General features: G+C 27.2%; 2 protein-coding genes across 4 annotated transcripts in view; one reads left to right on the top strand and one right to left on the bottom strand.

The window, feature by feature from the left end:
• Window positions 1-188: 188 nt before the first annotated feature.
• On the top strand, window positions 189-6597 carry LOC112684403. Its single transcript, XM_025555919.1, has 4 exons — window positions 189-227; window positions 1989-3270; window positions 3969-5298; window positions 6415-6597. Exons 2-3 carry the CDS (start codon window positions 2012-2014, stop codon window positions 5248-5250), a joined length of 2541 nt encoding a protein of 846 aa, XP_025411704.1. The 5' UTR covers window positions 189-227; window positions 1989-2011; the 3' UTR covers window positions 5251-5298; window positions 6415-6597.
• Window positions 6598-7137: 540 nt separating this feature from the next.
• The window catches only part of LOC112684398 (glycogen phosphorylase), a 30232-nt gene continuing 22310 nt past the window's right edge, over window positions 7138-15059 (bottom strand). For 2 of the 3 annotated variants that reach the window (XM_025555909.1, XM_025555908.1), the window contains 3 exons: window positions 11319-11581; window positions 9894-9960; window positions 7138-7514 (listed from right to left, as the gene is read on the bottom strand). In XM_025555909.1, the coding sequence (XP_025411694.1) occupies window positions 7347-7514; window positions 9894-9960; window positions 11319-11581 (498 nt within the window). In that variant the 3' untranslated portion in view covers window positions 7138-7346. The remainder of the gene's footprint in view (window positions 7515-9893; window positions 9961-11318; window positions 11582-15059) is intronic. The other variant, XM_025555907.1, reaches the window with a different exon arrangement.

Here is a 15059-nt window from a genome sequence, read left to right as displayed (position 1 = left end):
AATCATGATAAAAAACGGTTCTTGTTAATGTTGGTAGATGGCGTTTTTCAACCTTATTCGGTATGGTGTATTATAACCTTTAATTGTAGTGTTTTAATTTGGACATTATATATTTTCGTCTTCAATTTTCTTATACATTTATGACATAATTTATAATTATTCAATAATTTTAAAATTTTCAAGTTAAAGGAAATTAAGTCATTCAACAAATTTATTCATTTAAGAAAGTAAGTCTACTGTTATACATTTGAATTTTTATAAAACGTATATTTTAAGTTAACTTTTGATGAAACTTTAATAATGTTAGTACCTATAATTAAATCTTTATTTTTCGTAATTCGTAAATCTTATGTTTTTAACGGAAAAGATTTAAAATTTTAATAGTTTTAAGCATTTTTAATATAAATTATATTTGAATGTTTTCTAGAAATGTTTGTTATTTTTTTTTTCTTCGCCTTTTCCCCAACTTATTGAGGTTGGTCACCCTTTTCTTAAACTTCCACTCGTCTCGATTTTTTACTTATAAAAATTTGTTATTATACAGTATAAATAATTAATTATGATTATGTGATTAAAATGAAATAAAAATTACTTAAATGTATACATGGAATTTTAGAAACTATTGTATCTATAGGCAGACATTGAGCGGGAAGGAGCGTTTAGCTATCCAAATATTTCAATTGACCTTCTAAAATTGATATTTTGTTCATTGATATAAGATGTTATGAAAGTTTTGCCAGAAAACCAAACAACATTTCCTAATTTGTAAAAAACTATTTACAATTGCATTAATGATATCAATCATTTCGGCTATATGCGAAAGAAGTTTTAGTGCAATAAAAAAAAAATAAAACATGGTAAAGGACATTGGTACTTCAGGATAAATTCAGCAATTTTTCTATACTGTATATTAAAAAAAGATATGTCCATAAATATTAATAGGAATGATATTTTATGTATCTTTGCTGATAAAACAGATATATGTGTTATTAAAATATAATAAAATATTAATTATTTTTAAATACCTATACATTATTTTGTGTGTTTTTATTATAACTTAAATATTTTCATATTATTATTAGTAATATTTTATACTTGTGTATAGGAAGGGGATGTAGAGTGAAACCAATGCTGGTGGGTCACTTTACATTGAATTATAGCTCCCTAAAAATGTAATCAAATATCTGCCTATAAACTAATTGGTAATATAATTTAATATTTTTTTGATGATTACAGAAACAGAACAAGTTTAATAAATAAAAAAATTAGTGAACAGTTAAAAAAAAAAACTTAATTTATAGATAAATAATTATAATAATTATTTATAAATAACAAAAAAGCTTAAAAAAATAATATTTATTTTTTAATCATTCAAATATTAACTAATTTAGACATGTGACAAGACGAGAGAAAACAAATGCTGTAAGAGTTGTTATAAAAAGGAACATTGAAGAGAAAAAAGAAAGAGCAAGATTAAAAAAGAGATGGTTGATATAATTGGGAATGATATGAGGGCCATTGGTGTGTATATAGGGGATGTAGAAAATTGAAACGAGTGGAGGTTTAGGACATAGGTAGTCGACCCCAAATAGTTGGAAGAAAGGGAAAGAAGAAGAAGAAGAAAAATAAATATTAACTAATTAAGTAAATAAAATAATTTAAGGATTGTTCAGTGTAATTTATCTTAATATGTAAAATATTGGTACTTTTTATCTGTATAATTTCAAAGCATTACATTTAAATAGGAAATTGTATTTATTTTTTAAGTATTAAACATCATCAATTTGTAATATAATTGAAAATATTATAATTTATTATATAGTTTATGTATAATCTATTATATTATTATTATTAAATAATTGTGTTCAAATATATTGTTCTTTCATATATGAAAATCATATATGCATATTCTATTATTACAATTTTAATTGCATTTTAAGTCAAATGTATTTATTAATTTTAAATAAATATGTACATTTCTGTTTTAGATTTAATCTAAAATAAAATAAAAATGGATGAATATGGTAATCCTATACCTGGTCCATCTAATGGATTTGAAAATGAAAGTAATTTGAAATCAACTGTTGATTGTGATTTTATTTGGTTAGAAAATGAGTTCAATAATGATGATACCAAAGAAGTTATACAAAGTTTTTCTAGTGAAGTTCAAAATTCAAATAATAGTTGCTATACAAATGAAATTGAATCCAATCCCAGAAATAATATAATTGAAGATTTTTTTGAAGAAATTAAAGGTATTGATTTAGATAAAAATTCTATTATTGTACAAAGAAATGATGATATTCTTATAGAGTTATTAGAACGATGTAATAGTTTTATTGATATTGTTAGTCGTAATATAGTTTCTCTAGAATATATGATGGAAGAAGTTAAAAAAAATATTGAAATTTCAAAAGAAAATGCCCATAAGGCACATAAATGTATTTTATTTGAAAATAAGTCTATGTATAATACAAAAATGGCAAATTTGAAAAAAAAAGCCCATCTAGCAAATTTTTTTAAAATTGGTTTATCAAACTGTCCACCTAATCCTCATCTTGGTGAACTTTATGATAATGGAAGGTTGCTACTATCTTACAATGGTCGTTTTATACTTGAAGAATGTGTTGAATCAAATTTATGGAACCAAGAATTTAAAAATAAATTAGAACAAGCTATCCATGAAGAAGTATTAAATAAATTAAAAGTACCTATGCTTGAACAACATGCACGTCTTGGCAAAGAACGAGAAAGTCAAAATGATATACTAATTAAACATAAAATTGAACTTGAAATGTCAAATATTCAAAAGGAATTAGAGACTATATCAAATACTCCTTTTCAACGTTTGGTTTTTCAATTTATGGATTCAAATACGGAGTATGATTGGTTACACATTGCTAAAATGATTGATAAACCTTATTTACAATGTCAAAGGTTTTGGAATCTTCTGTTAAAACCTCATATATCTAGAAATAAATGGACTAAAGATGAAGATGAAAAATTAATTGAAATTGCTACAAAGTATGGAGAAAAAAATTGGCAGCAAATAGCTGAGGAGTTGGGTATTAACCGTAATGAGTTACAATGTTTTGTTCATTTTCAAAAATATAAGAAAATGCTAAATAAAAAAGGTAAATGGTCAAAACAAGAAGACCAAAAGCTTATGGAAATTATCAAAGAAAACTCTATTGATAATTTAATCAATTGGCAAAGAGTTTATTTTGCTATGCATGACGAAGGCAGAACTGTTGATCAAATTTATAACAGGTGAGTCTGTTTATAATTTTATATTAATATATTATCTATATAATGTATAATATATTTTTACTTTGATAATGCACATTTCAATACCATTCATTTTCGTGAGTAAATTAAAAATGTATTTATGTTTGGTTTTTACTATATAAACTATTTATTATAAATAGAATAAACTTTAGCTACATTATACTAACAGATTACATTTATATATTACAATGTATATTACACATGTCATATAAAATGTCTCTACTGTATTTAATTTTAATCCAATTTTTTTGTAAATATTTTTATTGATTCTTTATTTTTATACTTCACTCTATTTTAGGAATGAATGATATGATAAATATTAAACATAATAATAAAGTAATATTCTTCTTCTTCCTTGCTTTTTCCCAATTATATGGGGTCAGCAAAATTATAAAATAATAAAGTAATAGTAGTAGTAGTAGTAGTAGTAGTAGTAGTAGTAGTAGTAGTAAAGTAATTAAATATAAAATAAAAATATTTTGCCTACTGCATTATCATAACTATAAATCTTATAAATTGTATATGTCTATACAAATTAATTCAAAATAAACTCAAATAATTTAATTACATCATATAAAAAACCCTATATAATATACATATACATATAGTATAAATATGTTAATATTTATATATTATATATATAATATATGTACTTTCATAACATAATTTTGTTTTGATAGATGGATGTGCTGTTTGAAACCTGGAATTAAGAAAGGATATTTGACAGAAAGTGAAAAATTAATAATTAAAAAAGCTCATGAAAAAAACTTGCCACCGTCAGTAGTATCAATGAATCTAATTAATCGAACAACTTCACAAGTTCGAAATGCTTACCAACGAATTATTTTATATAATGAAAATACTTTAAGAGGTGGTTGGTTGCCTGAAGAAGATAAAATATTAGTACGAGCTGTTAATAATTATGCACATAATGAATTTACTTGGTCACAAGTGTCTAAACAAGTACCTGGACGTAATCCAGAACAATGTCGCCATAGGTACAAAATAATTGAAAAAACAGTTCAAGATGATCATAAAATTACTGTTAATAACTATCCACGCTCTAGAGCATCATTCAAGATAAAAAAACCGTTCTCTAAATTTAATGAAGAATCATTTAAAGATAATGATTTATTGGATGATTTTAGACAAAATCGCCAAATGCAAAAATTGTCTAATGATTCTATTGAATCAGATGCTGATCGAAAGTTGAAAAAATCATTTTTGGATAATGTCTATGTTACAAATCATTGTAATTTGTCTAGTAAATGTGAACTTTTTAAATATGTGCTCGATTATCTTGGAGCTGATTTGATTGTACCACTACAGTTTGTCCATAAAGATGATTTGATTGATGAAGGACTTATGAGTATGATGGCTTATCTCAAAGAATGTTCTAATGAAGCATTAACATTAGATTCCAGAAATTTCGAACAAGAAAGTACAAGTGATCTTGAATTTACTTATGAAGGAGTTGACGGTGTATTGAGAACAAGTGATATTATAAATTCTGATTTAAGTGAAGTGAATGGTTTATTCGATATTAGAATGAAAAATATTGATCATAAATCAAAGAGTATTAAGACTACAAACACAGTTTCTTCAAAAGTTCAAAATCACCCATTACCATTATACTTCATGGGTTCTGTTCCACCAAATTTTGAAACTTTTAGAATGTTAAGTACTTTTATGAAATGTCTTTCTATTAGCATAAAAAAACATGTTATTTATAATTCTCATGTTAATTTTGATTGGGATAATGAAGAATCAAAAAAATTACATCAACGTCTAGTGGCCATTTTTAGATGGCCAGCTATATTTTCAGGAACAGTAAATTATAATGCTGCGAAAATAAATATATTAGTCCATGCTAAACAGACCATAGACTCAAGTAATTCAACAATCTCTTACTATAATTCCAAAAAGAAAAAACCCCATTTCAATTTGAAACAATGTTTTTAAGATATATATTCTCAAATAATTTGCACACAAAAAATACGAATAATACAAGTGATTATATTATTTAGTTGTTTAATTTATACAATTCAATTATTACACATCTTAACTAAAATGATCTCAAAATGATTTCAAAGACTGAAAGTTAAGTGGTTTTTTGTTACTATTAATTATATAAGCAAATAATATTTTTAAATGCAAAATGATATAGTTCAATTTTTTAATTAGTTTATTATAAAATACTAATATATTTTGTATTAATATCTGTAGTATAAGTATTATTATTAATTGTTGTTAATAAAATATCTTTGTCAAAATAAATGGTTATGTTAACACTCAATATTATTTTTGAGTTATTAATTACTGCAAATATTCAATGAAAAACTGACAAAAAAGTCTTATTAAAATGAATTACACTAATATCTTCAATTATATTGATATTAATACTATCCACAAAATGTATTTCATTTAAAAAATAATTATACTTTAAAACCATATTAACTAATACAATGAAAACAAGACTAAAGTAAATTTATTACAGACTACATTATATGCAGTAGTATAAGTATAAGAATTCGGCCCCAATGTAAAAATTTAAAGGGGCCCATTTCCTGTTAGGTTTTAATGTAACAAATAAAACTAGGTGTATGATCTTTATAGTGTATTATATTATCTTTTTTATTCTTATGAAATAACTAAGTATACATTGATGTATAATTTATTAAAAATTACAGTTAAAATTTTGCTTTACAAGCTTTTAAATTTCTAAAGTTGTCAATATGTTACAAAACATTCATAAATTTTACTTCTCCAGTTTCTATATTCAATAGTGCGATATCTGATAGGTAGTCATTCTTGCCCAATCGAATTCCTTAAGGAATTCTCTATAATTTTTAATTTTGAAAATAAATGTAGTTACTGTTACAGATATAAAGAATATAATTAATAATGAACATAATTCTGGAAAACTATTGCTCATATCATATTTTATTATTCATAATTATCTTATAGTTCTAATTTTTTCCACTTCATGTTTATACAAAGTAATAATTGAATCAAAAGCGATTCAGATTAATCATTTTGATATTGTTGATGTAATAATGCTGTTATATCTCTAATTAGATAATATACACCATGGATTAATTTAATTGAAGTTGTGTTTAATTATAGATGATCTCCGACCGGTTATTACTCATAATTAGGAATAGAATAACAGAATAGAATAACTATAAATAGTATAAATATTAAATTATGATAGAGGATAGACATTATCAAATAATATAGACAGTACACACCTTATGTGCAATGTACGTATTTGTTACTGTCTACGTTGACCAACAACTAGCAAGGTTAGTAATTGTTTTTTTTTAGTTTTTTTAAGTTTAAGTTAAGTTTTTTAAACATTACCTACTATGTATTTCAATTTATTTTTTTTGAGCAGGTATGTATATGTATAGAATTATTTTTCTTTGGGGGAAATTTGTTTTTACACCCTATGAAAATAAAGTTTTTATGAACATATATGTGTAACAGAAGAGGCTTAGACCTCATGGGTTTCCTAAAAAAGGTTGGTAAGATTTAAAATTAGTAAGGGGAATGCTCCTCAATTTTTGATGAATATAGTCCCCCCACAACATTTTTCCCACTTTAACCACTGGTGTTTGTGTATGTAGCCGTTGTCAACACTTATCTCAATTTTTCTAAGTATTTACATTTGTTCAATTTTGATCTAGAGAACAAAAATATATAAACTATAGCAATTCTAGTTCTATTAAATCACATCAAAAATATTTCAATATTAATAACCTTAATTATTTTAACTATATATTGTACATATGTAGCATACAGTTACAAGTTATTATTAACATAATTTATTAAAATTAAAAACACATGTTGGATATAGCACGTTCTGTAGAACAATATAAATCAATAATTTTTGTTTACAAAATACAAATAAAATAAAATGAATCTATATTATATAATAATAAAGTGAGGAACACAGTTTTTTTAAAAAAAATGACTCAGCAAACTATTGTTCTTAATTCTTCCTTTTTTTTTCGACGAAAAAAAAAATTTAAAGGATAAAAATCGTACATGTATTTTTACTGTTTTGGAAGGTCAGCAATGCGTTCATGCGGAGCTGGTAACTTGTCCCACGAAGGTTCGACACTCCAAATTTCTCTAGCATACTCTGTGATGGTGCGGTCAGACGAGAATTTTCCTGAAGTTGCAATGTTACGGATGCACATGCGCGTCCATCTGTTTTGATCCTGTACACATTTGGAAAATATAAAAAATACATGAAAATACATCGTATTATATAATATAAACAGAGTTCCCATATTGAAAATAACCATTTTATAATATCTTATAATATTCTTTTGGAAATATTAACGTTTCAACTTTTATTTTTATTAATCTCATGATTTTTAATATTTTTTTTTTTTAGTTTAAAGAAAAAACAGCACATTATTGTAAATGTAAATAGTAACTAATATATTGTAATACCGTAAAGGCCGGTTTACACGCAAAAACTGAAAGTATGTTTTATCGAACACAACTAATCGTATCAAGACGGAGTGTGTACAAATCTAATCTAATCGGAATGAAATCCAAGATTGGATCGAAAGACTGATGGGCGCGGATTCATTTTACACGAAGTTGAACATGTCGTTACACGAAAATACAAACTTGATGTATAGTACAACTTTTCCTCCTTTTTAGGGTTAATTTTCTCTTAGCTTTTATAATTTCAACAATTTCGTTTTTTTTTTTTAATAATTATAATACATTATAGTATATTAATCTATAATATTTAATAAATAATATAAAATTTGATTCACGTGGTATTTTTTGTTTTCTTGTGAACATGTCTGATCTACAGAAATTCTGTTGCACACGTACTAGGAACATTATGGTAAACCTCAATAGTACTTCTTCCATATCGTAAAAAATCATTAAACTAACTGAATACTACTGAAGAATGAACAGAAAGACAGTTGAAATTGGGATGGAAAACTGAGTAAAAGTTGGAAAGTGTAGACACTATAAAATGTACGTATTATTGTTCATTTTATATGTCCAGCAAAACGTGCAATAAGTCATTGCGTGTAAACCGGGCTTAATAGTGTTTTAAAGATATCAGAAAACGAGATTAGATAATAAATATCAACAATCAGCACTCATTCTCTTAAAAGAACCTAAACATAAAATTTAATCAAAATATAAATATTAATTACAATTATCAATTAATACTATATTACAGTCGTTATCTCTGTGATTCGTGAGAAAAAAATTTGTTTATCTTTATAATCTCAGTATTCAGTTATCTTCATAGTATAATTGGTATACGATATACATGAGGGATGGGCATGAAATCCGAATACCTGAATTATCCGGATTTTTGGATATTAAAATCCGGATTTGAATCAAATTCTTATCAGGATTTGCCGAAGTATCCGAATTATTCGGATTTATGAATTTGTATTTTATATAACTTATAATTATTTTTGATTTCTAGCAAAATAAATTATTTTATTTTATTATAACAAAAAATTAATATTATATTTTATGAATTTCAATTTACTTATCATGATTTCAGTTTTTATAATGTATTATTAGTTACCAAAATTATAATTTACTAAATTGTTAAGTACTTTTGTTAAGGTAACTTTATACCTCTATGACTTACAGTGATATCATGACTGAATACCCAATTAACTTATCTTAACTGCATAACCTTAGAGTGGTTATTGAATAAGATTTTCTGAAGATAAGTTAAATTTATGTAAATATAAAAATGAGTAATTGGACAGCAAAATTGAATTGAATAATCCGGATAGTTCGGATAATCATGAAATCCGAATTTCTTAAATCTGGATATGCCCATCATTAGTATACATCATAGTTGTATGTTCTATAATAGTTATAATTAGGGCCCGGATTTAAATGCATTTAAATCCATACGAATATGCTCTAAAAAATAGCCAAAAATTTCCTTAAAAATGCATTTTACCACAAAAATCACCTTAAAAATGACATACATTTTTTTTTTATTTTAGGTATTATTTAACACACTAATTAATACATTAAAACCACAAACACGTAATACGAGCAACGTCTGCGATGTAATACGAACTGACTGATTATTTATTATTTGACCGAATACTGGTGACGTTCCATAGTCTATAATAAATTAAAATAGGATAAAAACTGAATCAAAAAATAAAGATTGACAATGTTTATGGAAAAACTCGATAAACCTACTTAAATATCAAAAAAATAATTTATCTTTTGATTTTATTTTGAATAGACTAAATTTGTTTAGTATGTCAAACAAATATGTATTAAATACTAACAAAATGACCCAATAATACTAAAAATGCTCTAAAAATGAAAAAACTTAGAAATATGCAAAAAAATGCAAAATAAAATTTGTAGTTTTGAAACCTTTGTTACATGAAACGAATTATGTTCTTAAAGAGCATTGTGTATGATCAACCAAAAAAATATGCACTTTGCATTGAAATCCAGGCCCTAGTCATAATATATCTAGTAATATAATATCTATAATTATATTATGTCTATGGTATACATCGTGCCTGTGACGAAGTTGATATTGGTATTATAAGTATGAAAAATGATCATACCATGTATGCTTCGTCGACTTTGTCCTGGGCTTTGATGTAATCTTCGTAGTCAGCCATCAAGAAAAATCTACAAGACAAAGTTGAAAACTTTAATTAATTAATTTCAACGTGATGAGCCCAATATAAAAAGTAGTAATTATTACGACGATCAGTATAATAACATTTGAAAATAAATTAACACTTGGTATAAATCAAAAATATACACATATGCGTGTAGATAATGTGTATGATTAGTGTATTTTTATCTGTCAAACGAAAAAGTCTGGACGCATAGATGAATAGTTGAAGTCAACTATTAAGTTTTTAATTATTTTTACTTGTGACCAGGATAGCGTTAGCAAATATTAATGAGCAAAGGCATATAAATATACATATTTGCCAACTTCTTTCTAACATACTAATGTTACTTAATTTGTTGACGATTTCCGACTATATAAATATGTCATACTTATGTGTGTGTGCGCGTGTGGAGGAGGGAGGAGGTATTGCATCAAGAACTTCTATAACCACTGTCCTGCTTGTTACTTTTTTTCAATCTTCAACTTTCAAGTTCCGACTATTTTAATTTCAGAAGTTCATATTAATTGACTTAATCATTATAGTAATTATAAAATTAATAATTGAATGCTTCAATGTGAATTATATTTTAAGAAAAACTAAATAAAGAAGGAGTTCATAAACTTTTTTTCTACTTCTAAAATTTTTAATCAACTTTTCATGCTTTTTGTAGAACTCCTACAACTTTAAATATTATTCTTACTATGGCTGTTATGACTGCATCAATAAGCGCTTTATTTTATAAAAAATTTATTTATACCTAACAATAGGAAATTATCGACTGCGTAATTTGCTTGTTCTTGCTGTTGTTGGGAGAGATATTGCCATAAAATAAATTTAAATGAAATAGAGAAAGCATTTTTTAATAATAAACAATGGAAGATATCCGCTTATAGCTTAAGTTTACAGCAAAATTTTTAGTTTTGAATATTTAATGAAATTATAGTAAATATTATTTTATAAAAAATGTAGGTTGTGTTTTAGATTAAAATACAATTTCAAACAGGGTTGCCCAAAGAAATGTAGCTCAGAGGATGAATATTTGCCGAGTAACTGATATGAGTCGAGACCAGCTTTATGTAAAATAACTTCTAATTTTGTAACTGACATGTAATTGTTTAAGGGGGATCAATGACCCTCATTGGCTTTTCCTTCGAGCGTCCCTGATTTCAAACGTGCAAGCAAAGCATGCATTTTTTCCAGTCTCATATGAGCCGTTTAAAATTTATGTTTCTCCCTCTAATCAAATACTTAAATTACGCAACTGAGTGAAAAAACAAAACTGACGTTCGTAAGAAAATTCATACATGTAAAAGTAAAAAGTGATAGTCTAATATCATTGTAAAAAGAATAGATAGTTGTGTATACCTGTCCCATTTAAGGAGAACGTCAACAATGTCTTTAAATTCATCGGGGTTGTTAGGACTGAAATAACCGTTTTGAATTTGATCCACGCATTGCTTGAGTTCTGGTATGGATTCGTAGTACGAATAAGAGTTATAACCTTTCCTCTTTAACAATTCCACTTCATCGACAGTCATACCGAAAATGAACATGTTTTCGGGTCCCATCTCTTCTGCCATTTCTACGTTCGCGCCGTCTAACGTACCGATGGTAAGTGCACCGTTCAACTGGACACAAAACAATATATATATTATAATGACGTTAACTATGATCTACATAGTTTTAAATGTTAAATTGGTCTCAGACACGCAAGATATCTGATCATTATAATGATAATCTTAACCTCTTAGAATGGATAATATATATAGAATAGATAATCTTAATAAATCAAACGATATTTTCAAATCTTTCCTATTTTATATTTTAGACTTAGGAAAGATTTGAAAATATCGTTTGATTTATTAAGATTAGGTACCATTCTATATATATATTTTTTATATTTTAGACTTAACAATTTATTATAATCGGTCAAGTCGTTTATAGTTAAATCATTCTAAACGACTGCTCATTTGACCTAAAATTTATAATAAAAAATAATTTGTTTTATGTTAGATTAATTATATAATGCTTGTGATACTTTCTATTTGGTAATTTGAAATTAATATAAAATACGTATACGTTGACATTTTGAGCGTATCCGAGTTGGGTCCCAGATAATATTTATGATAAAGATAAACAACTAATTAGGTCAGATTATTAAAACAATAACATACTAATTTGGTCTGACTACTACGACAATAAACCCTGTCACTTACAAGTATTGATACAAAGGCCAACCCTAAAGGGGTGCGTGAGGTGCGGATGCACCATCGCCAAGAACACTGGGGCGCCAATAGCTTTTTCATAATCTAATTAATATTACTGAAACAACCATATTATTTAATTCAAATATTTAATACGTTTAATTAGGCTGTTTGATTATTTCGAATTAATCGATTATTACAATTATTTTTTCCCCGTCTATTATTTTACAAATTTTAAATTTTTAATCTGTGCTAAATGCTAATATGATGTTTTGAGTTCAATGATTCGGAATGTATTAAGGATAATATAATAAAAATGGACATCTAAATTAACATTTCATCCTGCAAATCTTGTTGAAAATTGTGTAGAAATTAAGGAATCAATTTATCTATTGTAAAAAAGTCGATTCGGCGTAGGGAAAGTAGCGCGCCCATCGCCCAATGTACCTTAGTACATTGCAATAGCCCTACCCTGACCTTAATTGGTTGGGGTAGTCTGGTCCTCCAGGTTGGGGGTTGATCGTAGGGTTAACAACCCTACATCAGAAAAAAAAAATGTTAAGAAACCACAAAATAAGCCTCGGAATTGGATTAATGGACAAAGACCGGAACTGGAAAATGGAATAAAAATTGGTACATGGAATGTTAGGACCTTAAACAAACCTGGAGCGTTACAGTATTTACTGGACACTATTAAAAAATATAATACGAACATATTAGCTCTGCAAGAAATTAGATGGCCAAATGACGGAAATATGAAAAAAGATGATAAAACCATATTCTATAGCGGAAGAAAGGATGGAAGACATGAAAATGGTGTGGGTTTTGTAGTAAGCGATGATACGTTACCACAAGTAAAAGAATTCACGGCAGTAAATGACCGAATATGCTATATCCGACTCACAGGTCACATTTTTGATAGCATTATCGTAAACGCTTATGCACCAACTGAAGAGAAAGAGGAAAATATTAAGAATGAGTTTTACGATGAACTAGGACACATACTTGACACAACACCAAATAGCTGAATAAAAATATTAATAGGTGATTTTAACGCAAAAATAGGAAGGGAAGATATATATAGACAAACGATTGGACCGAATAGCTTACATGACGTAAGTAACGATAATGGAACCAGATTAATCAACCTATGTATAACGAACGGTTTTACCCTTAGTAGTACATACTTTCCAAGGAAAGATATATACAAACAAACTTAGATAGCACCTAATAGAATAACTAAAAACCAAATTGATCATGTTATGATACAAAATAAGCATAAAGGTTGCATAAAAAGTGTCAAGAGCTATAGAGGTGCAGACGCCGACTCGGATCACTACCTGGTAATTACAAAACTTAAAATTAGACTATCTGAAAGATGGAAAAAGGTAAAATATATAAAATCCGTAAAATACGATATAGAAAAACTGTCAAAAAAGAAGGTTTTAGAGGAATACATATATAAAACTCAACAAGAATTACAAAAATCCAACAGTAATGCAGATGAAGATGGAGAACGGATATGGGACAGAATCAAGACGGCGGTAGTCAATAGTGCTAATAATTGCCTAGGAATAAGAAAACAAGAAAAAAGAAAATAATGGTTTAATGATAGGTGCAAGGAAGCAATAGACAGAAGAAACCGCATACGAGAAAAAACTATCAAGGACCCAAGTGACATAAATATGGAAAGATATAAAAATACTAAAAAAGAAACCAATAAAGTACTAAGATGTGAAAAAAGATTAGCGGAAAAAGCAAAGATTGAGGAAATTGAAGAAAATAAAAATAACTCCAGAAGATTCTTTAGCAAAACTGTCAACATTAAACAGGGGTATAAACCGCAGACTAGAATACTAAGGAATAAACTAGGTGAGTTAATAACAAAAGAAGAATCTGTAGTAGAAGAATTTAAAAAACATTTCGAAAGATTACTAAATAAAACACCACCAATACCAACACATGAAGATATACCTATGCAATATAGTACAGCGGAACCATATATTAAAACTCCAACAAAACAGGAAATCTATAACATCATAAAAAAACTTAAAAACAACAAATCACCTGGAGAAAACAACGTAGTGGCGGAATTATTAAAAAATGGAGGAAATGCGATTAAAGATGAAATTTGGAAAATGATTAAGGAAATTTGGAAAACCGAAGTAATGCCAGGAGAGTGGAACACGGCAATACTATGCCCAATATTTAAAAAAGGAGACACTTTAGACCCAAAAAATTACAGAGGAATCTCATTATTGGATACTTGTTACAATATATTGTCAACGCTTCTTTTGGAAAGAATAACACCATATGCAGGTATCATCGGAAGATACCAGTGTGGCTTTATAAAGGGGAAATCCACTATCGACCACATTTTTACCTTAAGACAAATAATGGGGAAATACTACGAATTTGACATGGATTTATGTATGATATTTGTTGACTACAAACAAGCTTATGACAGTGTTTACAGACAAGAATTATGGAAAGCAATGTTACATTTTGGAGTTCCGAAAAAATATGTAAATTTAGTAAAGATGTGTAATGACAAGACTGTACTGAAAGTACGTTTTCTTCAGACACTATCACCAGCCTTTGAGGTTAATTCTGGATTGCGACAGGGAGATGCCCTATCCCCAACATTGTTCAATTTGGGACTAAAAAAGTTATTAGAGAAGCTTATGAAGACAGAAGAATGGAAGTTATTGGTGAAGAAACTATCTTAGCATATGCTGATGATATAGTTCTTTTAGGGAATACGCGAGAAGAAATTTCCCACTCACTCTCTAAAGACTAATAGATGAGGATGCAACGTTGGACTGGACTTTGAACAGAGAAAAATGGAAAGGCTTACTAGTGGCAGCGCAGGTCCTCAATGGACCGTTAAGCTGTTGATGAT

This window comes from Sipha flava, unplaced genomic scaffold (genome assembly GCF_003268045.1).
Source record: "Sipha flava isolate LNK unplaced genomic scaffold, YSA_version1 249_pilon_pilon, whole genome shotgun sequence".
Classification (NCBI taxonomy): Eukaryota; Metazoa; Arthropoda; class Insecta; order Hemiptera; family Aphididae; genus Sipha; species Sipha flava.
Note: the sequence above shows the minus strand (reverse complement) of the source record. Positions and strands in the feature narration are given on the sequence as shown.